The sequence below is a fragment of the Heterodontus francisci genome, chromosome 11 (assembly GCF_036365525.1).
Source record: "Heterodontus francisci isolate sHetFra1 chromosome 11, sHetFra1.hap1, whole genome shotgun sequence".
In the NCBI taxonomy this organism is placed as follows: domain Eukaryota; kingdom Metazoa; phylum Chordata; class Chondrichthyes; order Heterodontiformes; family Heterodontidae; genus Heterodontus; species Heterodontus francisci.
Window position 1 is genome coordinate 43,857,077 of NC_090381.1, and position 24,667 is coordinate 43,881,743.

At 40.7% G+C, this 24,667-nt stretch overlaps 1 protein-coding gene across 4 annotated transcripts in view; it reads right to left on the minus strand.

The window, feature by feature from the left end:
• The window catches only part of gigyf2 (GRB10 interacting GYF protein 2), a 146,133-nt gene that overhangs the window by 107,815 nt on the left and 13,651 nt on the right, over positions 1-24,667 (minus strand). For 3 of the 4 annotated variants that reach the window (XR_010975956.1, XM_068042064.1, XM_068042063.1), the window contains exons 2-6: positions 18,839-18,903; positions 14,361-14,490; positions 13,245-13,340; positions 12,249-12,357; positions 4,806-4,914 (exon numbers count right to left, since the gene is read on the minus strand). Coding sequence is in view for 3 of the 4 variants with exons in the window: in XM_068042064.1 (XP_067898165.1) it covers positions 4,806-4,914; positions 12,249-12,357; positions 13,245-13,340; positions 14,361-14,490; positions 18,839-18,879 (485 nt within the window). In the remaining variant the exon portion in view is untranslated. Of the gene's footprint in view, positions 1-4,805; positions 4,915-11,975; positions 12,043-12,248; positions 12,358-13,244; positions 13,341-14,360; positions 14,491-18,838; positions 18,904-24,667 lie in introns of those variants that run through there. The other variant, XM_068042065.1, reaches the window with a different exon arrangement.

A 24,667-nucleotide genomic window follows, 5' to 3' on the forward strand; every position in this document is an offset into this window, starting at 1 on the left:
TGAAGACCATCCTGTTTGTAGAGGTCCCACCTACCCCAGAAAGAGCCCCAATTATCCAGGAAACCAAAACCCTCCCTCCTACACCATCCCTGCAGCCACGTGTTCAACTCTCTCTCCCTATTCCTCGCTTCGCAAGCACGTGGCACGGGCAACAACCCAGAGATAACAACTCTGTTTGTTCTCGCTCTAAGCTTCCACCCTAGCTCCCTGAATTTCTGCCTTAAATCCCCATCTCTCTTCCTACCTATGTAGGAAGGTCAAGACATATAGAAGAAGCCACACTTCAAAGTTTCAATTTTACTGCAATAAGAGTGTAGATTATACAACCATAAAACTACAAAGCTAAGTCAGACAAATTTTAATTATTCTACCAAATCAAAAATCACAACAGTACAATTCTCGAAGTTCTGTAACAGTTTTTGGCTCAAAACTTTGGTCAGATCCTACTGTGCAAGTTCAAAGCTCTGAATTCTTGCACCTTTGGAGCTGCAGGGAGTAAGGAGACTGGGAAGCACAATTTGTCTTAGTTTGCAACTGCCAATTTATTCTATTAATCTGATTAGGTCACTTTATAATTTTTATAAAAACATTTCAGTTCGCTAAACTTGACAGACAATATAACCATGACCATTGTACCATGAACATTACATTTCCTGCTAAAATAAATACAAATAAAACTCTACATCAAATTCCAAACGACCTTTTACAATTGTGCCAATCAAACTAACCGATAGTCATCCTTTCACTTTGCAGTCATTAACTGCACACTATTCTTAAAACCAATAAAGTTCAAATATATACTGCCATAATCTACAAAATATGACCTTTATGTAACTAGTAAAATTACCTTGTGACTTACAGCAGGGGAGTGGGATTAATTGGATTGTTCTTTCAAAGAGTTGGCACATGCATAACAGGCCGAATGCCCTCTTTTTATGTTTTATGATGCTGAATAAAGGGCTCCAACAAACCTATGTTGTTGGGCTTGGAAGTTCTGGGTAGATCTGCAGCACAGATCTCACTTAGGCATCATTATTCAAGGAAATGCTTACTGATGCAAACTGCAAACTTAATACAACTACAGCATATTCTGACATTGGAATACATGCAATAGAAGAAACAGATTAATAAGGATGGTTGTCTAGTACTATTTTGGGAGCTTCTGCTTTTTGCACTTGCTGTGATAAATTGCTATTGTGTGATAAGTATGCTGTTGCAATGAAAACCTTTCAATATTAAAATTATATCAAACAAGAAAGCAAAGATGCTATATAAATTCAATCTGCTAAATTAGAAAAATGTTCCAAAAAGCTTCACAGACGTAAGAAAAGCCAGACACCAAGCTAAAGGATGCAAGGTTAGATGGGGTGACCATATTCTTCGTCAGAAAGAGGGCTCTTGAAAGAGAAAAGGAGGTAGAGGGGTTTAGGGAAAGCATTCCAGAGAATAAGACGGAGATGTCTGAATGCAGGATTGCCGATGGTGAGGCAAAAGTCTGGGGTGGTACACAAGATATCAGAGGAATTAAGAGTTTAACAGGGATATGGATAGGACTAGGATAGAGGGGGGTCAAGGTCAGACGGATTGGAGCAAAAGGATGATAATTTTAAAATTTGAGGCACTGGGGACCTGGGCCCAACCTAGATTAGTGAGGGCAATGGTGAAGAGCAAAAGGGACTTGGTGCAGAGTTGGATTCAAGCAACATAGTTTCGGACAATACGAAAATTTACAGAAGATGGAAGATCAGAGGCTAGACAGGAGAGAAGCTGAATAACTGAATCTGAAATGATAAAGGCACAAATGAGGATTTCAGCAGCAGATAGGTTAAGGTTATGGCAGAGGCAAGCAATGTTATGAAGTCTAAAATAGGAGGTCTTTGTGATGGAGAGGATATTGGGTCCAAAATTCAGCTCACTTCTGAATAGGATACTGAGGATACAAACAGTCTGGTTCAATCTCAGACAGGACAGGCAAAAGAATGGAGCAGACGGCAAGTTTTCTTTTTATTCATTCATGGGATGTGGGCGTCACTGGCTGGGCCACTATTTATTGCCCATCCCCAATTGCCCTTGAGAAGGTGGTGGGGAGCGGCCTTCTTGAACCGCTGCAGTCCATGTGAGGTAGGTACACCCACTTTACTGTTAGGAAGGGAGTTCCAGGATTTTGACCCAGCGACAGTGAAGGAATGGCAATACAGTTCCAAGTCAGGATGGTGTGCGACTTCGAGGGGAACATGCAGGTGGTGCTGTTCCCATGCATCTGCTGCCCTTATCCTTCTAGATGGTAGAGGTCATGGGTTTGGAAGGTGCTGTCTAAGGAGCCTTGGTGCGTTTCTACAGTGCATCGTGTAGATGGCACACACTGCTGCCACTGTGCGTCAGTGGTGGAGGGAGTGAATGTTTGTACATGGGGTGCCAATCAAGCGGGCTGCTTTATCCTGGATGGTGTCAAGCTTCTTGAGTGCTGTTGGAGCTGCACCCATCCAGGCAAGTGGAGAGTATTCCATCACATTCCTGACTTGTGCCTTATAGATGGTGGACAGGCGTTGGAGAGTCAGGAGGTGCATTACTCGCCACAGGACTCCTAGCCTCTGACCTGTTCTTGTAGCCACGGTATTTATATGGCTACTCCAGTTCAGTTTCTGGTCAATAGTCACCCCCAGGATGTTGATAGTGGGGAATTCAATGATCGTAATACCAATGAATGTCAAGGGGAGATGGTGAAATTCCCTCTTGTTGGAGATGGTCATTGCCCAGCACTTGTGTAGTACGAATATTACTTGTCACTTATCAGCCCAAACCTGGATACTGTCCAGGTCTTGCTGCATTTCTACATGGACTGCAATCATCAGCGAACATCCCCACTTCTGACCTTATGATTGAAGGAAGGTCATTAATGAAGCAGCTGAAGATGGTTGGGCGTAGGACACGACCCCCAGGAACTCCTGTAGTGATGTCCTGTAGCTCAGATGATTGACCTCCAACAACCACAACAATCTTCCTTTGCACTAGGTATGACTCCAACCAGCGGAGAGTTTTCCCCGATTCCCATGGATTTCAATTTTGCTCGGGCTCCTTGTTGCCATACTTGGTCAAATGCTGCCTTGATGTCAAAGACAGTCACTCTCATCTCACCTCTTGAGTTCAGCTCTTTTGTCCATGTTTGAACCAAGGCTGTAATGAGGTCAGCAGCTGAGTGGCCCTGGCGGAACGCAAACTCAGTGTCACTGAGCAGGTTATTGCTAAGCAAGTGCCGCTTGATAGTACTGTTGAGGAGACCTTCCATCATTTTACTGATGATTGAGTAGACTGATGGGGCAGTAACTGGCCAGGTTGGACTTGTCCTGCTTTTTGTGTACAGGACATACCTGGGCAATTTTCCACATTGCCAGATAGATGCCACTGTTGTAGCTGTCCTGGAACAGCTTGGCTAGGGGTGCGGCATGTTTTGGAGTACAAGCCTTCAGCACTATTGCCAGAATATTGTCAGGGCCCATAGACTTTGCAGTATACAGTGCCTTCAGTCATTTCTTGATATCACACGGAGTGAATCGAATTGGCTGAAGTCTGGCAGCTGTGACGCTGGGGACTTCAGGAGGAGGCAGAGAGGGATCATCAAGTCGGCACTTCTGGCTGAAGATTATTGCAAATGCTTCAGCCTTATCTTTCGCACTAATGTGCTGGGCTCCCCCATCATTAACGACAGGGATATTTGTGGAGCCACCTCCTCCAGTTAGTTGTTTAATTGTCCACCACCATTCACGGCTGGATGTGTCAGGACTGCAGAGCTTAGATCTGATCCGTTGGTTATGGAATCGCTTTGCGCTATCACATGCTGCTTATGCAGTTCGGCACGCAAGTAGTCCTGGGTTATAGCTTCACCAGGTTGACCCCTCATTTTGAGGAACGCCTGGTGCTGCTCCTGGCATGCCCTCCTGCAGTCTTCATTGAACCAGGGTTGGTCTCCTGCTTGATGGTAACTGTAGAATGGGGAATATGCCGGGCCATAAGGTTACAGATTGTGGTTGAGTACAATTCCGCTGCTGCTGATGGCCCACAGCGCCTCATGGATGCCCAGTTTAGCATTGCTAGACCTGTTCGAAATCTATCCCATTTAGCACAGTGGTAGTACCACACAACACGATGCAGGGTATCCTCAATGTGAAGGCAGGACTTTGTCTCCACAAGGACTTTGCGATGGTCACTCCTACCAATACAGTCATGGACAGATGCATCTGCGCCAGGCAGATTGGCGAGGACGAGGTCAAGTATGTTTTTCCCTCATGTTGGTTCCCTCACCACCTGCTGCATACCCAGTCTAGCAGCTATGTCCTTTAGGACTCGGCCAGCTCGGTCAGTTTACGGAGTTTATGCTGGAGCTTGAAGACGATGTCTTCCGTCTTCCAGGTGTTAAGCTGGAAGAAATTACAGTTAATCAGAGACCAAGTATCATACAAGCACTTTGATAGAGGCAATGGAGCAGTAGAGCATGGTAGCAGCATGCATGTGGAAGTTGGCCCAATGTCTTGGGATGTTAAGATTAGATCCCTGGGTAACTCCTAAAGTAACAGGATGGAGTGGGAAAATAAATCATTGCTGGAGATGCTCTGCTTAATGACTGGATATGTAAAAGTGGAACCAAGGCATGACAGTCCTACCTAGCAGGATAATGGAGGAGGGTCCATTGAAGGCTGGAAGGATCTAACTATTTTATGATTGTTAATACAGTTGAAAATATTATGCTCTACAGAATTATATGAATCAGAACCAGGCTACCACAGAAATGCTTTAATATTTCAACTCACCTTTCTTCCCAACTTTGTGATCTGTGCATTTCTCGAACTCCTCGACCAAAACCTCCTTCGCCTTCATCAAAACTTCTTTGGTAAAAACCACCTTCACCTCGCCCACGACCTGAAGAAAAACAAAGATAAAAGATTTTGTATTTAAATGTATATAACTATGCTACATTTTCAACCCCCACTGTCAACTCCCCAGATCGAGATTGGCAGAATTATTACAAAGTACTGGACAGATATATCCTGCAAAGAATAATACTGCAAATAGCAAGAAACTCCTCAATCTGAGACCAGGAACTGAATCCAGCCCAGATGGATGAAAAGAAAAGTTCTGCCAATCAGAAAGGTTCTATATGAAGTGAGTTTCTGATAATCCTTATGGATATGTACAAAACTGCCTATAGTGTGGCATGACATAGGCAGGCTTCATCAGAAGGTTCAGATTACTGGCATTGAAAATCAAACTGTTACACCAGTCCAGTAGGAGTTGCTTTCAAGTACTAGATTCAGAATATCACTCATTGCTGGATCTCCCAGATAAGCAAGCTAAATTGGCCCATTCTCTACTGTTGGCAACCCCTAGTTTAAAGCAAGGTTTTGGGGTCAATTCCACGACATACTTTTGCCCACCTTACTCCCACTAAAGGATTTGTAATCACTACCTTTTCCACTAAAATATCTGCTTATGAATAAAGTCTTTGCCATCTGCGACCTCAATGGATGATTGCACTGATATCACTGCACACAAACAATTGCCGGCATGGACTCAACAAGCCGAATGACCGCCTCATGTGTTGTAGCCATTCTATGGCTCTGTCATGGCTCGCCCATTTCCTTACAAGCACACTAAACTCAATTAATTTCCACAAGGTGGTCCTAGCTGAGAAGTTCGCTGCTATTGAGGGCCGCAACGACACCGCAATGCCCAGAAGCCCACTTACATTCGAATCCGGAACTTGCAACACGCCTGAATGGGCTCTGGGGGAACATACGCCAACACCTGTCATTCTGAAACTTGGGCTGTACTTGCCCTTACCCCAATGTTTACACGGATTTATTTAGGGCTTCTCTGAGCAGGCGTACAGCCTGCTTAGGAGCACAGCCCTTTAAATCAACAGGAGTATGAAAACACTCCCCCGACTCTCCTCCCCCAGCCAGGAAAGCAAATTGCCACTGCAGCCAATGAAAATGTTAGACTTGCAGTTTTAAACGCAATCAGCAGCGTACGCCTCTGCTTCACCGCAGACCACAAGATCCAGGCCATTATATCTGCCACTACTGATTTTTTGTTTTAAACTGCTCTCACTTGCCTTTGCTCCCAAACCAATAGTTACTTTGCACTTCTTACTCCCACTGGTGTTAATTCCAATTTTCTTCAACAGAAAACACAGTAGGAGTGGAGGACATTTTCTTGAAATGGGTGGTGGCTTCCCACAGGGTATTATTGTGGGACTGCTTCTGTTCACTGTGTACATCAATGATTTGGATATAGGGCTAGAAGGAGTGATGTCCAAATTTACAGAAAACACTGAATTAGGATGCACAGTAAATATTTTGGCTAGAAAAATAAAAGTAATTATACTTTGAATGGGCAATATTGGGTAATGTGGAAGTGAAGCATTTGGTGCACATGTTCAGAGCAGTGCCTCAAGTGAGCATGGCCATAAAAAATGCTAATGGAATATACTGTTTATTTCAAGATATGAATATAAAAGTCTACATGTAATGGTGAATGTTTATAAAACATCAGTAAGACCATGACTCTGTATTTTTGGATTCCATACTCTAAGGATGTTGAAGCAAAGAGGGGATAGCACAGATTAACTAGGAGAAACACAAATATTGGCCTCATAGCCTCCTCTCTTCATAAACTCAACTGATTTAATAAGCTGTCACCTGTTTCCAGTCCAGCGCTTTATCCATCACTACCTTCACTAACTCAACCCAACCCATTAGTTTAAAACCTGTGTCATCCGTACATTCCTCTACAGCCTTGCCCACCCTACGTCACCAAGCTCCTACATCCATAAAACTCTCCCAAATGCTCTACTCCTCTAATTCTAGCTTTATATGCACTCCTTTCCACCCAATAATGATGCTCTCTGAAGCTCTACCTAGGCCTCTTCACTTCTTTGTACTAAACATCTTACTGAAGCCATCTTACTGAAACATCACTTCAGCACCTCTCAATCTCTCACTTTCTGACTTGGCATATATTCTCAACAGCCATCTGTGAAGCACTTTGAGATTTTCTCGACTTCATGTCCACATAAATTTGGGTTGTTGTTAATGATGCTGGGCAATCAAGGTTAAAATTAATGTTCCAGTTGCTGACTCACCTAAAGAACTAAAATGTAACCAGAAAGAGACTAACTCTCAAACAATTTTGATAACTTCAAACAAAGCATGAGTCAGCCAGAAATATCAAAATGTAGTTTAAACTGGTCCACCACTTCTGTGCATTGAAGGAACAGGGATTGGCTCCCTTTGTTTGTAAAAGTATACTTATCACTTCAGTGATCATTTTGTAGAAACTTTCAAATTAAATTTTGAGCAAATCCAAGAGATCACAGTCAACCTCAGTTTGCCTGAACTTCACCTCAAGATCCTCAGTCTGCCAGACAGACAATGCATTTCATAACCTATTTCCACCAATATCAAGCAACGATTGCGACCCATAGGACAAAATCTGTAATCCTTATGGACAGACTTCATCTACTCCATGTACACTCCAATTTTGACCAGTGACACAAAGTTAAAAGAAAGGAACAACAATGGTCTAATGAAGGTAAAACTTTGAACTCTTTTGGGGAGGACTTCAGTTAAGCCTTACAACATGACTGCATAGCTTATGAACATAGGTTCATTAGCAAATCTGATTAGTCCTCCTGGCTGAAATTTAACATCTCAAGATTGCAAATTATGTAGAAGTGCTCCCCACAACATTTCCTTCTCCTTATTGTGTTTTTTAGGTCACAAAAACCACTAGAGGCTTTCAGAGGGTAGAATTCGCTTCTGTTTACAGACTTTCAAATTACCAAGTCATGAAAATATAACTCTCAAGTGAGACAGAGAATAAGCAGTGTAATGTCATAATGACTGATTACAGTGACCATGGAATCATTTGTAAAAAAGTCCAAAGTAACTTGTATTAGAAGTTAACTGCAAAACTCACATTCACCAAAGAAAAAACACAAAAGGAAAAAAATGAGCAAAAGAAAAAATTAACAAGAATACATCTATACTTATATAAAAAAGCTGTGGAAATATGAAATAAGAACAGAAAATGCTGGAAATACTCAGCAGAACGTAGTCCTGATGGAAGTTTTGCAATATAGGGAAATATGGCAGCCAATTTGCACACAGAAAACAGTTAAGATATAGTCTATATCATTTGTTTTAGTAGTGTTGGTTGAGGAATGTCTGCTGGCCAGAACACTGGAAAATTCATTTGCTCTTCAAATAATGCCATGGGATCTTTTACATCCGCCTGAAGGGGTAAGCTGGGCCTCAGTATAGCTTCTCACCTAAAAGATAACACCTCTGACAGTGCAGCATTCTCTCTGCACTGCACTGAAGTATCAGCTAGATTCAAGAACTCTCAAGATAAAGCTTGAACCCACAACCTTCTGATTTGGCGGCAAGTGCTACCACTAAGACAAATGCTGACAGGTATATACTTTAAATAATTATTTTTTAAAATCCTGATAAACAACTTTAAAATCTCTGTTCTGAGGACATGCATGACAATTGCACCCTTTTAAAATGAATTAAGTCTCCCTTGTTCTGTAAAGCATTCCAATGGTGACACAGAGTGACATTACATTCTTCTTTGGCCTCCTTGTCTCGGGAGTCAATGGCTAAGCGCCTGGAGATGGTCAGTGGTTTGTGGAGCAGCGCCTGGAGTGACAGACTCATCCACAGGTGCCACAGAAAAAATTGGTTGTCGGGGCTGTTTCGCAGTTGGCTCTCCCCTTGTGCTTCTGTCTTTTTTCCTGCCAACTAGGTCTCTTCGACTCGCCACACTTTAGCCCCACCTTTATGGCTGCCCGCCAGCTCTGGCGATTGCTGGCAACTGACTCCCACGACTTGTGATCTATGTTACAGGACTTCATGTCGCGTTTGCAGACGTCTTTAAAGCGGAGACATGGACGGCCGGTAGGTCTGATACAATTGGCGAGCTTGCTGTACAATGTGTCCTTGGGGATCCTGCCATCTTCCATGTGGCTCACATGGCCAAGCCATCTCAAGCGCTGCTGACTCAGTAGTGTGTATAACCTGGGGATGTTGGCCGCCTCGAGGACTACTGTGTTGGAGATGCGGTCCTGCCACCTGATGCCAAGGATTCTCCGGAGGCAGCGAAGATGGAATGAATTGAAACGTCGCTCTTGGCTGACATACGTTGTCCAGGCCTCGCTGCCGTAGAGCAAGGTACTGAGGACTTGATACACTCGGACTTTTGTCTTCCGTGTCAGTGTGCCATTTTCCCACACTCTCTTGGCCAGTCTGGACATAGCAGTGGAAGCCTTTCCCATGCGCTTGTTGATTTCTGCATCTAGAGACAGGTTACTGGTGATAGTTGAGCCTAGGTAGGTGAACTCTTGAACCACTTCCAGAGCGTGGTCGCCGATATTGATGGATGGAGCATTTCTGACCTCCTGTCCCATGATGTTCGTTTTCTTGAGGCTGATGGTTAGGCCAAATTCGTCGCAGGCAGCCACAAACCTGTCGATGAGACTCTGCAGACACTCTTCAGTGTGAGATGTTAATACAGCATCGTCAGCAAAGAGGAGTTCCCTGATGAGGACTTTCCGTACTTTGGTCTTCGCTCTTAGGCAGGCAAGGTTGAACAACTGCCACCTGATCTCGTGTGGAGGAAAATTCCTTCTTCTGAAGACTTGAACGCGTGAGAGCAGCAGGGAGAAGAAAATCCCAAACAGTGTAGGTGCGAGAACACAGCCCTGTTTCACACCACTCAGGACAGGAAAGGGGTCTGATGAGGCGCCGCTATGCTGAATTGTGCCTTTCATATGGTCATGGAATGAGGTGATGATACTTAGTAGCTTTGGTGGACATCCGATCTTTTCTAGTAGTCTGAAGAGACCACGTCTGCTGACGAGGTCAAAGGCTTTGGTGAGATCAATGAAAGCAACGTAGAGGGGCATCTGTTGTTCGCGGCATTTCTTTAAATTTAACTTTAAAATCTCTGTTCTGAGGACATGCATGACAATTGCACCCTTTTAATATGAATTAAGTCTCCCTTGTTCTGTAAAGCATTCCAATGGTGACACCTAGTGACATTACATTAGTACTACATATACATAGTTCTATAAAAATCGTAAGCAACAGAATGGACTTTGAGAACAGGAAGACAGAAGATAGCATTTTACTGGAGATAGGCTGACCAGCCATAGTTCTTTGTTCTGCCAGGGCATCTGCTGTGCATCTCCACCTTTTCTGGTGGTGTCTTATTTGCCCTTAGGCTTTCCTCTCATTACTTTATATATCCTGTATCACCCTTACTGTCCTCAACCTCACTGCATGAGGAAACTTCTCTAAATCAAGTTTATGAATGCAGATACAATTAAGTTACCCCAGGATGCCACAAGTAATCAGGTCTATGCTTGCATTTGTGTTTTGATGAGAGGACGAGAAGATAGTGTAGCACAACTCGCAGTGCAAGCCATCTGACATGAGAGGACATTACAAAGCAACCAATAATAGGAATGGGCTGCTGGAAAGTGAGTCTGTTGTGGCACTTGGGGTAAAAATAGTGAAGTGACATATTAATCACAGAAGAACTTGGAAAATAACGCGACTGTTAAAGGATCATAAATATCAACAGTTCCCACCGCTTACAGCAGGTATAATCATACAAATTCAATTTGCTTGCTATACGCAATGGCCGGCATTACTCAGCAATATTAATTGATCATTTTAATTCGTTTGATCACACACTCCCTGGCTTCACCTTCTACTCATCTCTCTCTATTGCAGATAAGATACAGATGAGCTATTTTCGAGTATATGGAGAAAAGTTAGTGGCAGAAATTAGTACAATCATTTTCTATCCCTGAGCAACCAGAATGTGCTCTGTTCAGGTAAATATCCGAAACTTTTGGATTTTTCTTCGCATATTTTACTTATTATAACATGAAAACAGCAGAGTGTGTTATGGCGCATGTCAGCAACATGAAACTCAAGACGGTTAAAGTCAGCCAGAACTTTCTACTTTGACTCGAAAGCCACTGTTAAATGCTTGGAGTAACCAGTGAGAGAGTTGCTTTTGATTTTCTTGGAGGATATCTAAATGAATAAACCATTTAGACCAACAAAAACTCAAGTTTTTCTATCATAAAAAAATGCTGTTTGGTATTAAAACTGAAGCGTTTTTGCTTTTCTTGATGAGCCCAGCCTATGTAATCAAGGATTCCTAGTGAGTAAGCACAGCTGTTTCTGCCCAAAATAAACAGAACACGTAAGGACACTTCAACCAGCAACTTTGAAATGGACGTTAATGCAAACTGATAATGTTCTCACTTTTTGGCTGATATAAGCAGCTGCCCATTTTAATCATGGACATTTTAAGTGGCTGGGACTGTACTGCAATTCAGGAATTAAGTTTAAGAGGCACTAAGTTAATAATTATAATAAATGAGATTAATCAATAAATAGCAAGGTGAAGAACCTTTCTGGCATGAGACAGATCTCTTGTTGACAAGAGTTGGAGAGAACCAATAACAATTACAACTTGTATTTATAGTGCCTTTAACATAAAATGTCCCAAGGCACTTCACAGGAGCATTATAAAAAAAAACTGACACTGAGCCACATTGAAAGATATTAGGGCTGATGACCAGAAACCTGGTCAAAGAGGTAGGTTTTTAAGGAGAGTCTGAAAGAAGAAGAGAGGCGACCAGTTAGTCCCACTCTTTCCCCACATCCCTGCAATATTTTCTCTTTTTGAAGGCTGCTACTGAATCTACATCCGCCACTCTACCAGGCAGTACATTCTAAATCCTAACCACTTGTGTAAAAATGCTTTCCCATGTGCTTGCTCACAGGAATTTGTTTTAAACTATCAGAAACTCACAGGAAAGTAGCCCAGATTTGGTTGCTTAGTCACAAGTTGAATAAATACCATATTCGACTCAGCATGAAATAAAATATGTCTACCTCTCATGGTCCTTTACTTTTCATCTGGCCCATGCTGTACCTCACCTGGGAGTACTTGATGTCAATACTGGGTATCAAAGTAGAAAAACAAAAAAGTTTTACATTACTCCCAAAGCTTTTTAATGGAAACACACTTGTGGCAAATTCCTTTCTTACTGCAATCATTACTAATCACTCGGAAGCATATATACACATTGGCACTGATCTGTTTAAATTGCTGAGCCCATCAAGTAACACACTCAAATATGGAATGCTTAAATTTCTTGTGCTTACCTCGACCTCTTGAGGAACTTCTACCTCTTGGCGCCCCAACCACTGTTCCTCCACCTCGTCCCATTAATCTTAGGACTGCTGCACTATTTACAGACATGGAAAAATTTCTCTGATGGTTTAAACAAAGAACAAAAGTAAACCAGTTAATGGCACTGTAAAAGCAATGTAATATTTCAAAACTGAACAAAATCATCCACAGAACTGCAGGACTTCAATTACTTTTTCTGAGTTTTGCACACCTAAGACACAGCTGAAATCCAGCCAATATGCCATGTTATGTTGCAAAATTCCAATTAACCACAACACTCAGTTCAGATTCCATGAACTAAAAAGAGATTTTCATTCTGACAAGTGACACCATCACTAGTCTAATGCTATAACTCATCCAGATAAAATAAATTTGACAACTAAGAAATGACATTTCTCTCAAATTGCATTTAATAAAAATATCTACTAATTCTGGATAACATCACTTCTGCACACTTTTACAGACGAGAAGAGATATATATTACTGTAAAATGTACTGAATGTATTTTTGACCAGGTTACAAGCAGATGTTGTAGCCAACATCCAAATAATATTAGGTAGGAAATTAATTTACATTTTCCAATTACTACCAAGTTACTTGGTTATTTAAAATCGAAATGGCTATAAAAGTAAAAGATTTACTTCTATATCATAAATAGGTCTGCCAGCTTTAGATAAACACTACTGCAATATGCAGCTTTGTGGTTATCATTCCTCTTTCCCCATTCTGCTCATTATACAAACAGACCCAACAGGTTAATTAATATTTATGTAACTAATATGACCCAGTGTGGAACACTACTACATCTGCTAAATTAATGTACACTAGAACTATTAACTGTACACAAAGTTCTATGAACATTAGAAAATTGTTTGAAAGACTCCCATACAACGCAAGAGAATATGTAAATAAAAATGGGTATTTCCTTTAAAAGAATAACCATTTGTAACACCATTATAGTCACTCACCTGCTCTTCTTCTGTAAAAGGTACAAGTGCTAAAGGTGGCAGGGGCTCCTCTTGTAAAATAGGAAGAAACTCCTTATCAGTTAGGTCTACGGGAATCTAAATTATATAATAGGATTGAAGTGGTCAGAGTGAAATTGTAACAGTGCTCCAACACATCTGCTTTATACAATGTATTGCAGACAAAAAAAGTTAAGCCAGCACAACTACTCATTGTGCATCAGCCCACAGATTTTAAAAAGTGTGGATTAAAACTAAATGGTAATTTAACATGGGTGAAAACGCTGCAGACATTGTGACAATATCAAATCTAAGCCAATATTATCCTTGATAAACTGTCATACCCAAGAACTCTATTGAACAATTTCTTTAAAAAAAGTCAAAAAATTGTTCATGTCTCTATTTTAGCAGTGGTTTAGTGTTATTATTCTACACGTGTCTTTCATTTGAAATACTATCAGAATACAAAGTTTAGAACACTAAACATTTTTCTGCTTGCTTCTACCAGCTAACTAGCAGTATGGAAAGAATGCAACTCGTGAACAAGTCCATTGTTCATGAATGTTACCAAGATTTTTTAAGCAACTCACGAGATCAACTGGCTCAGAGAACACAATGTAAATTTATGCTAAAATGGGATGCGGAAGGGAGAGAGAATTCAGGCTGCAGCCATGATTTAGACTGAGGTTTTCCTTGTTCCAGGTAAATAATTATTCTACCTACAGCACAAATTTGAGCTAATACTGTACTAGCCAAGAATCTTTACTTCCCTCAAGAAGGTTAAGAATTCCTTTATTTTCTTGTAATTGAAAGTAAAAGGTCTGGTGACTTATTTATATCCAAGTCAATTACTCGATTCTCATCTATCCCGAAGGCCAGAAGGGAAGCAAATGTATTCAAAAATGTAAGCATATCTCCCTAAAGATAATTTGCTCAAGATGTTCCATAGAATTGTCACTTCTCAACTCATATTTGTGGACTGGCTCTTAAATGCAGTCACGAAATTCTCAAGTCACAAAAAGAATCGAAAATGTTTCCAATGAATTCTATCAGAAGAGTTTGTTCAATATCAATTCCTAACAGTCACCATGCAATTTACTGAGTCTTGCCAAAACATACCTTGAGGTCCTTTACATAAAGTGCTAGCATTTCTTCCCTTCCATAGCGGTAATCTGCTAACTTATACTTTGGCAATGCTGGCGAAAGGGGAGGGGAGGTAATACTCCCACCGCTTGACAATGCGCGAAGCCTGCAAGAAAGGAGAACAAATTTAGACTCATTACCATCCTTGGTTTGAGTACAATGCAATATTGTAACGATTTCAACCAGCAATCATGAAAGGCCTGAGTGAAATTACATGACAGCACCAGTGAAGAGACCAGCACATGCTGATTTAGTTAAAATTAAATCACTGCAGCCCAAAGATATCCAATAATTCAAGGTTTACACAATTAGTTTCACCACTCAATAAACTCAAAGTTTATTCACTACCTAACAATGTTCTGTTATCTATTTCTGGTATTTCCCAGCTAGTGGAACTCTGGTTGTAACAGAAATGAGAATCTGTCCCATTTCAAATTATAATATTTCTGTATTGTACCTTTTCATTCCAATTTTAATTAAGCTCAAATTGGCAAATTATCTGTCTTCTGGAATAGATTTATATCGTATGCATGCCTTTGTGGAAGGGGTTCAGTGGCTGTGAAGGCTTTTATCAATGACTTCTGAATTGCAGCTCATCAAACCACAATGGCAACGAAAAATACATAGGTTCAAATTTGGCATGGTTTTTGAGAGCAAACTGTCAGCATTCATTGCCATTACCCCTCTGAAACAGATTGCAAAATCTAGATCTAGCTCGTGGGCAGATTAATGTAGAAATCCTGCAGTAGTTGTCTATCACTCACTGCTCCACCACAGGTTACGATGTGCCCTCCACCAGAATCAGAAAATAAGTGAAATCAGTTGATATGGTGGGAACTTCCCTTTTCTACTCTCATCACTATTTGAAACCTTGTTCAATCCAGTGGAACAGGGCTTTTAATGGCAAGCTGAGTAATAGCTATTGCTAAACAGATCTGACCCTGAAAAAATAGTTTTCTATTTGTGGAGTTGTTAAATGTCTCCATTATGATTAATTACTAGATTTTTTAAAGTTAATTTTAATAATTCTTTTTTAAAGAAATCATATTTCAGCTTTGTCCCATGTGTATGTCTCAATCTTTATTTTGCACCAGTTTTAAAAAGTGCTTTTCATTCCCTGGTTGGGTACCTGTGAGAATTATTTACTGCGATTGGCTGTTTGGACAGCCTGATGACATCATTGCAGATCCACATTGGGAATCCCAAATGAAGAATCAATTGCACGGCGAGTTAAATTTCTCACCAGAGATCACTGGATCTCTGAGGCTTGAGGTCAGCAGCAAGTTCTCTGCCAATTGAAATCCTTTTTGTAGCCTATTCAAGTGGGCAAGTATGAAATATTTCCCCGGGTCCTGATGGACTTCATCCTAGGGTCTTAAAAGAGGTGGCTAATGAGGTAGTAGACGCATTGGTGTTAATTTTTCAAAATTTGCTAGATTCCAGTAAGATTCCATCAGACTGGAAAGTAGCAAATATAACCCCGCTATTCAAGAAGTGGGGGGGGGGGGGGGGGGGAAAGAGGCAGAAAACAGGTATAGGCCAGTTAGCGTGATGTCTGTCATGGGGAAGGTGTTAGAATCGATTAAGGAGGTTGCAGCTGGGCACTTAGAAAAACTCAAGGTAATCGGGAATAGTCAGCATGGTTTTGTGAAAGGGAAATCATGTTTAACCAATTTGTTAGGAGTTCTTTGAAAGAGTGACGTGTGCTGTGGATAAAGAGGAGCCCGTTGACATACTGTACTTGGATTTGCAGAAGGCATCTGACAAGGTGCCACATAAACGGTTATTGCGCAAAGTAGGAGCTCATGGTATCATATCAGCGTGGATAGAAGATTGGCTGGCTGGCTGAAAACAGAGTATGCATAAATTGGTCCTTTCCTGATTGGCAGGATGTGACGAGGGGAGTCCGGCAAGGGTCTGAACTTTTTACAATCTATATCAACAACTTAGATGAGGGGAGTGATGGCATTGTAGCTAAATTTGCAGATGACACAAAAGATAGGTAGGAAAGTTTGTTGTGAAGAGGACATAAGGAGCTTGCAGACCAAATTAGAAAGGTTGAGTGAGTGGGCAAAAATCTGGCAGATGGAGTATAATGTGAGAAAATGTGAAGTTGTTCACTTTGGCAAGAATAATGAGAGTATTACTTAAACAGAGAACGACTGCAGAATTCCGAGGTGCAGAGGGAATTAGGTGTTCTAGTGCAGGAGTCTCAAAAGGTTAGTATGCAGGTACAGCAGGAAATAAAGAAGGCTAATAGAATGCCATCCTTTATTACAAGAGGAATTGAAAATAAAAGTAAGGATGTTATGCTTCAGTTATACAGGGCATTGGTGAGACCACATTTTGAATACTGTGTGCAGCTTTGGTCTCTTATTTAAGGAAGGATGTAAAATGCGTTGGAGGCAGTTCAGAGGAGAGTTACTAGATTGATACCTGGAATGAGAAGGTTGTCTTATGAGGAAAGGTTGGACAGACTGGGCTTGTTTGCACTTGAGTTTAGAAGAGTGAGGGGAGACTTGATTGAAGTAAACAAAATCCTGAACGGTCTAGATAAGGTGGATGTGGAGAGGATGTTTCCTCTTGTGGGCGAGTCCAGAACTAGAGGGCACTATTTTAAAATTAGGGGTTGCCCTTTTAGGACAGAGATGAGGAGAATTTTTTTTCTGAGGTTGTGCAACTTTAGAACTCTGCCTCAGACGGCGGTGGAGGCGGGATCTTTGAATATTTTTAAGGCGGAGGTAGATAGATTGTTGTTAGGCCAGGGAATCAAGGATTATCGGGGGTAGATGGAGTGTGGAATTCGAAACAAACAGATCAGCCATGATCTTATTGAATGTCAGAGCAGGTTCAAGGGGCCAAATGGCCTACTTCTGCTGCTAATTGGTATGTTCGTAAGTTTTTCTATCAACATTTAGAATTTGAACAAAAAAATTACAACTGCATTCTTTGCATAACTGGGAGCAATGGAAATCAGCCATTGCATAGAAAGTGAGTCACACACTGGCAAGGCACAACACTGCTAAAACTGACCATTATGCACACTAGGAACTAGAACATCTGAGTTTAGCCCACGTGCAGTTTACAGAAGTGCAATTGGCCATGACAGGAACTAAACCCAACTAATGCAACATTCTTGGCATCTCTTCTGCACTCACTGTGTATTAACAGCTAGCTTGTTTCTGTTATACAACTGATATAACATAAGCCATTGCTTTTTGTAGCTTTATAGCTGTTTGACTATTTTGGAGCTGCACGAGTCCCTGGCTTAACACACTTCTTTTCACCATAAGGTGCGTTATAAAATCCTACATCATGTTTTTGCTAAGTTGCAAATTACCTTCTAAGCTGCATTCCAACAGTCAACACTGTATCCCTTTTTGGGACAAAGTACTTAAAAGGCTTTTTAATGAGTATTGATTTCTGAAGTCACACTGTACCATTATTACACTGGACTTGTTATATAGTGACATGAATGCTCAGTTAATGCTGCTTATGCAAATATTCAAGGCCAAGCTTTCCTGGTTTTGTAAAATGAACTCAATTAACTAGGATATAAAAAAAGACATGTCCCAAAAAATCTTTCTGTAGCCTTAATAACTTAGAGAACATTCATGGCATATGATGATGAAAGCACAGAATTAAGGGCAGGGTAGAAAAAGATTGGAAGGGTATCACCAATTATTATTGAGCTATATGACGATAGGTCAATTTAAACTACCAGCCAGTGACATCGAACTCCTGCCCATTCAAGATTATCTCTAGCATCAAAAAGTTACAAAACAGATTAATCTGTTGTAACTCAGTCGCATTATCTGGTAACGTTCATACCGACTGATCAGTTATACTGGCAAGCTAATACAATGCTAATAAGGTCCCATGCATTACAACACAAGTTAAACATTTTGAAGATTTGTGAAAGTCAATTCTCTTCAAAGTAAACAAAACATGGCACCCTAGGCCATTCTATTTTCTTGGCTGAAGAAAAAAAAGCATGATGTGAAGAAAGTATGGACCCAGTCAGTATATTGGGATTAATAGAAGTTAGGCATGGTTTTGCTCTTTCTTGAAAACCTGCAAAGTTATTTGGTTTCTGCACCTCTAAAACAATAGAAACTCTTCTACTTGGTTTGACTCCAGGTCCTGGTCAGCTGAAAACCAGCCACTTAGATGCTCTCTGCAGGACAGGTAATCCCAAAATATTAAACCCTCAAATTCCATCAACACTGTCAATCTGAGCAAATTACATACTATATGCTGAATACATAGACCCAATTTTTCAGCTGAACATTTTACAGTTGAAATGCAGTATTTTTCCATCACAAAAATAAAGCAATTTGCCCTTTAAATTGAGACCAGTATGCACCAGGTGAACAGTCATATTTTCAGCATTTATTTATTTTTTTAAAATCAGAAACCAAAAGATAGCTGATCTCAAATAAGAGATTTCTCACCACTCAGGCCCAAAGTTAAGTGTCTGTGTTTCTGCTGCCATTTTTTCTTCTTTTCTCTCAATTCACTGTTGAAATAAAAACAGAGTTGACAAGTTAGTTACAATTTACTTTTTTAAAAATAGTCAGCTTGGTTTAGCTGGTAGTACCCTTGCCTCTCAGTCGGAAGATTGCACAAGTCCTGTGCAACAAGATTGTCTCACTGTCTCAGAAGAGCTGCAAGGCTAATCCCTAGTGTTAAAAGTCAGTTATGAAAAAAGTTTGGGGAAACTTGGGGTTTTCAGCCTATAAAGGCAGCATCTCAGAGATGATGTGACAGAGTTACACAAGATAGTTGACAATGAAAAAGGTAAATCCAGATTATTTTACATACAAGAGAGGAATGACAACAGAAATTCAAACTAGCAAAAGGTAAATTCAGAACCAATATCAGGAAGTTCTTCTTCACCCAATGACCAAAGTATGGAATAGATTTTGGGATGAAGTAGCGATAAAAGCTCTGGGCTTATTTGAATTGAACAACTAGATGCTGAAATTGTGGACGAAGCCTTTCAAAATGGATGAACTAACATGCGCCAAAAAGAATTCCTCATGTGTAACTAACTCCTTAACCTTCTTCCAAGTCTCATTTGCTGTTGTTACAAAAGTGCTTCTATATTTTTTGTTCAGTATATGTTTTTGAGGACTTATTTAAATTGTGGAGATGGATTCATTGGAAGGCTGAAGATTTCATAGCTGGACTTTGCTTTGTTGTTGACAGTGTTGAAAGAACATTTAAAAAGAGCCTTGCTGGAAGTCATGTGCTTTAAGCAATAAATAACAGAAACCTTGGTGACCTGGGGAAAATGTTTACAAATGACAGGTCAAGATTTATAGGGGTCAGGAGGCTTGACTCGAGATACTGTTTTTGGTTTCATTTTGGACAGTGTGTTGGGGTGTGAACGGTTTTGAAGACAGTTGGAGAAAACCAGCCAAGAGAGCAGTCACCATCAGCTCACCCTCTTCCATCTGAGAATTTCTTGAGAGTAAAGTGTAAGAAATAGAAACTGATGCTGCATTTCTCCTGAAGAGCCTGCCAGAAACTCCTGATGCCACATTTCTCCTGGAAAGCCTGCCAAACTGATCCTCAACATCGCCTGAAAAGAACTGCTCTAGAAAGATCCCAGTGACAGCCATTTATGTTTCTTTGGGACGCCAGGCCAAAAAGGGACAACATCTTTCCAGACTTCTTTTTTCTCTTCAGGAATTAGCAGGTATTGGGCCAAAGTATTCATTTTTGTCTTTCTTTTGTAACCGACCTCTGCAGAGAGAATTTCTGTAGATTTTTCAGTGTGTCAGAGAGTTTGGATGTGGGGAATATAAAAAGGGGAACTTTCATATTTCAATCTGTGTGTTAATGCTATGCTTCATTACTGATTAAAGTCTTGTTTTCTAATGAACTGATAATTTTGTTGTTTATTAAAGAAACCTGGTTGGTGTATTTTATTCTGGGATAAAGAGTAGAGTATATGATTGACTGCATCAGTAACTGGGTAAACGTTTAAAAAAATATGTTGTGACTGTGGAGAAGCGGAACTAGAAAGGACAGTGCACTCCTCCCGCCTCAGTCATAACACTGTCTCTGTGACAACAGAACATCTAAACTCACTTATAAGTAACTAATGTGAAATTTGTAGGTTTTTCTCAGAGTCATGCCAAGGAGCTAAAGAAATACAAGTCAGTCCATCTTTAATCCCTATGTGGTGAATCCATCAGTCCCTTCTTCAGAATTCCTAGTCCACTCTCTTCTAGAGATACCTCTCAGCTTTCCTTTAGCTCTTGGCTAAGTCGAGTTCACTCAAATTCCGAAGTCATCCCAGTGAGATAGGGATCTATGAATGCCAAGGAATGTGCTTTTTCAGAGTGCATTCAATTAAAAGGATTGAGAACCTCAAAATTTATGTTGGACTCAAAACAGTTTAATGCACCAATTAACATTAAGTACTCTTGATTCAACTTACTACTGCGTGAGAATATATATATACCTCATATTTTTAGGTAATTGAGGCAAGTTCTGAAGCAAGAGAAAGCTGAGAAGACAGGTCAGGCTTCATCAAACTTACACCATCTCTCTGAGTGGGGAAATAAAGTAGTCAGAGTCACAACAGCACAGGAGGAGGCCATTCAGTTCATCAAGTCCATACCGGCTCTCTGTTTACAATCTAATCAGTCCCATTCCCAGCTCCATCCCCCCAGCCCTGCAACTTTATTTCCCTCATTGTCCTCATTAATTTACTCCTGATTTTTGACCAACACAAAAATTGTTGATACAGTTACTGCTAACAAGAATGGCAGTGAGAAAGAGGCACAAATGACTGGGTCTAGTGAGCAGACAGAGGAATCACTACAGTTGTTATCCCAATTGTTTTTCTCTCTGTGCCAAGTAGAATCAACAAACTCCTTTCCCTAACTTTCGATTTCATCTTGCTCCCTGGCAACTGTTGTGTCATGCTTGACCCCAAGATGAGATTCCAACCACATATTTGTGCCATCAAGACTTCCATAACATTGCCCACTCTTTAGCTCATCTGTCACTGAAACCCACCTTCATGTCTTTTTTTACCTCTAGACTTGACGACTCCAATGCTCTCCTGGCTAGTCTCCCACATTCAAACCTCCATAAATTTGAGCTCATCCAAAACTCTGCTGCCAGCATCCTATTCAGCTATCACCCATGCTCGCTGATCTTCACTGGTTCCTGGTCAAGCAACATCTTGATTTTAAAATTCTCATCCTTGTTTTCAAATCCCTCCCTATCTCTGTAATCCCCTCCAGCCCCACAACTTTTCAAGATATCTGTGCTCATCTAATGCTGGCCTCTTGAGCACACGTGATTTTAATCACTCCCCCATTGGTTGCTGTGCTTTCATTTACCTAACTAACCCTAAGCTCCGGAATTCCTTCTCTACGCCTTTCCGCCTTGTTACCTCACTTTCCTCCTTTTAAGTCACTCCTTAAAACCTACCTCATCTGACCTAATATCCCCTTATGTGGCTCGATGTCATATTTTGTTTTATAATGCTGAGAAGCACTTTGGGATTATAATGTTTTATGTTAAATGCACTATATAAATAAGTTGTTTTGAGTGTGCAATCTGTAGGTGAGCAACACACAATTAAGAGTATTGAGAAATGACTTAACTTTGCATTGTACATGTTGGTACAGTGCTCAAGTTTCAACCAGCTACATTAGTTGTTTAAATGTTTTGCCATTTTGTGTGTGGTGATGTTCTACTGATCTGTTCCATTAAAATTGCTTAATTTAAACTACTGGATAATTTTGACTTGCTGAATACAAAAATGACTGAATTAACAGGAGACGTACAGTTTCAATGGCCCTGCAAGACGTTGGCAAGTTTCCACCTAACTGAATATAACTGTTTCGCTATACAACAGAGTACTCTTCAAAATATCTAACTGGTTTCAAAATGCTTTGGGACATCTTGATGTTGTGAAAGGCACTATATATTTAAGTTTTTTTTTGCCTTTATCTCACTCACCAGAAAGATATAATTACTGTTTAATCAGCTGATGCATGGATTGAGAATTGGTTAATGAACAGAAAACAGAGAATAGGAATAAATGGGTCATTCTCAGGTTGGCAGGCTGAGACAGTGGGATACCACCAGGATCAGTGCTTGTGCCCCTGCTATTCACAATCTATATCAATGATTTGGCTGTGGGGACTGTTAATTGGCCAGTTAAGGGCCTTGATTGGCCAGAGGTGGGAAGACGTCGGCAATGATCGCCCCCTGCCTCCCATTCAATTTTATGAAAATCCCCCTCCCCTGCCACCAGCCCACTCCTGTGGCCAGTGGTGTAAAATTCCAGTTGGTGTTTTTCCAGTTGCACCCATCTAGGTAAATGGTAAATATATCATCACACCCCTCCTTTTGCTTAAATGGTGCAGAAGCTTCAGCGGCGGGGGTCAGGAAGTGAGCTAGTCTCTGTTCTGCTCTTTCTGCCTTCATTCTGATAAGGCTGGTGTAGTTGAACTTCTGTTCTACCCAAGACATTGATGGTGAGGGATTCAGTAATGGTGGAGCCATTAAAGATTAGGGAAGTGCTTGGGCCTTTTATTAGGGATGGTCATTATGTGTCAGAAATGTTATCTGTCAATTGTCAGCCCAAACCTAAGTAACAAATATGAAACAATACATTTCTGCAATACAAGAGTTATAAAATAACATGATCTGTAAAATGCCAATTTTTTGTTAGTATTGTGCAGAAGAATCAGTTTTTCTGGACATTTGCTACTGAAATAACATTTTCCTGGAACGTGATCTATACAACACTGTTAATATATTAGATACTAGAAGCTCTGGCAAAAGTACAGCATTCCATGTAACATGGTTTGGGCAGTTACAATTGGAGTACCACATCCATATAATTGTGACAAGCAATAATCGTTTGGAGTGTATCCTATTGTACAAGGTGTCCTAGGAAATAATTTGCATTAAGCTCTGGGTCAAATACCTTGTGTAATAATAAATTTATAAAAACATTTCAAAAGCTGGTTGCTTAGCAAAATTCCACAAAATGAATAAGCTATAAGTAGTTTTTTTTTTACAACCTAAAGCTTGCCACTGGGAGCACTACTGCTTCTAAATCACATTACTGAGAAACTCAATGTAACTTGATCAAACTTGCAGTGACATCAAAAAGTACCTTGCATTTAGATACATACAGAACAACATCCTACGGTGCTTCACAAAAGCACAATCAAAAGGTGGGTTTTAAGGAGGGTCTTAAAAGACGAGAGAGAAAGGGAGGCTATACAGCGGAAAGGTTGAAGAAGGGAATTTAATGGCCGAGGACCTAGGCGGTTGAAATAACTGACCAAAAGTGAAGCAGGGAGGATTCACAAGAAGCCAGACTCAAAGGAATGCAGAGTCCTGGAGCGGGATGTAGGACTGGAGAAGGTTACACAGAAAAGAAGGGTTAAGAACATGAAGGAATTTAAGTATAGAGATGAGGATTTTTAAACATTGAAGTAAAGGGAGCCCAGGAGTCAAGTGATGGGCAAGCAGACAGCGTGGGATAGAAAAGGATGCCGGGATACCAAGCATAGCAGGACAACAGCTGGGGACATAGATGGATTTTTTTGACAAGTATACAGAATTTGCAGTGGGCTGGAGAGATAGCTGCCATCTTCCCAATGCTTAGCTGGAGAAAACTGCACCTAATCCAAGACTGAACGCTGTGACCTGTTTCCTTCCTGGAAACAATGGAAGGGTGGTAGAAAGGTAGAGCTAGGTATCAGATGTATATATATATGGAAGATGGCCCCATATCCATGGACAATAACACCAAGTCGCAGCATGTAGATTAGGAAGCAGTGGGGAAGAAACAAGGATAGATTCTTGGGGGACTCCAAAGGTCATGGTGCCAGGGGAGAAAGTTGTTCTGGCTGCAATCAGATAGAACAAACAAATTCCATTTACAGAGTGCCTTCAATGTAGTAAAGAATATCAAGGTGCAAAGATTAACACCAAGTCAAAGGAGGAAACATTAAGAGAGTGATCAAAAGCTTCATCAAAAGAGTTAGGTTTTAAGGAGCACTTTAAAGGAGAAGAGGCTGTTGACTGATAAATTGTAAGTTGTGTCTAATTTATCACTTCATGGAAACAGCAAGCTCGCTATCTGCAGAGCTGCTCTTGAATTTCATGTTGCTAGCTTGTACAGACCTTCCTCAGCTGTTGGAAAAATCTAATCAGAACTTTGCGGAACAGACTCTGCAGCAATGGGAGACAATACAATAAGAACCATGTGTCATATGAATTGCATGTTAACA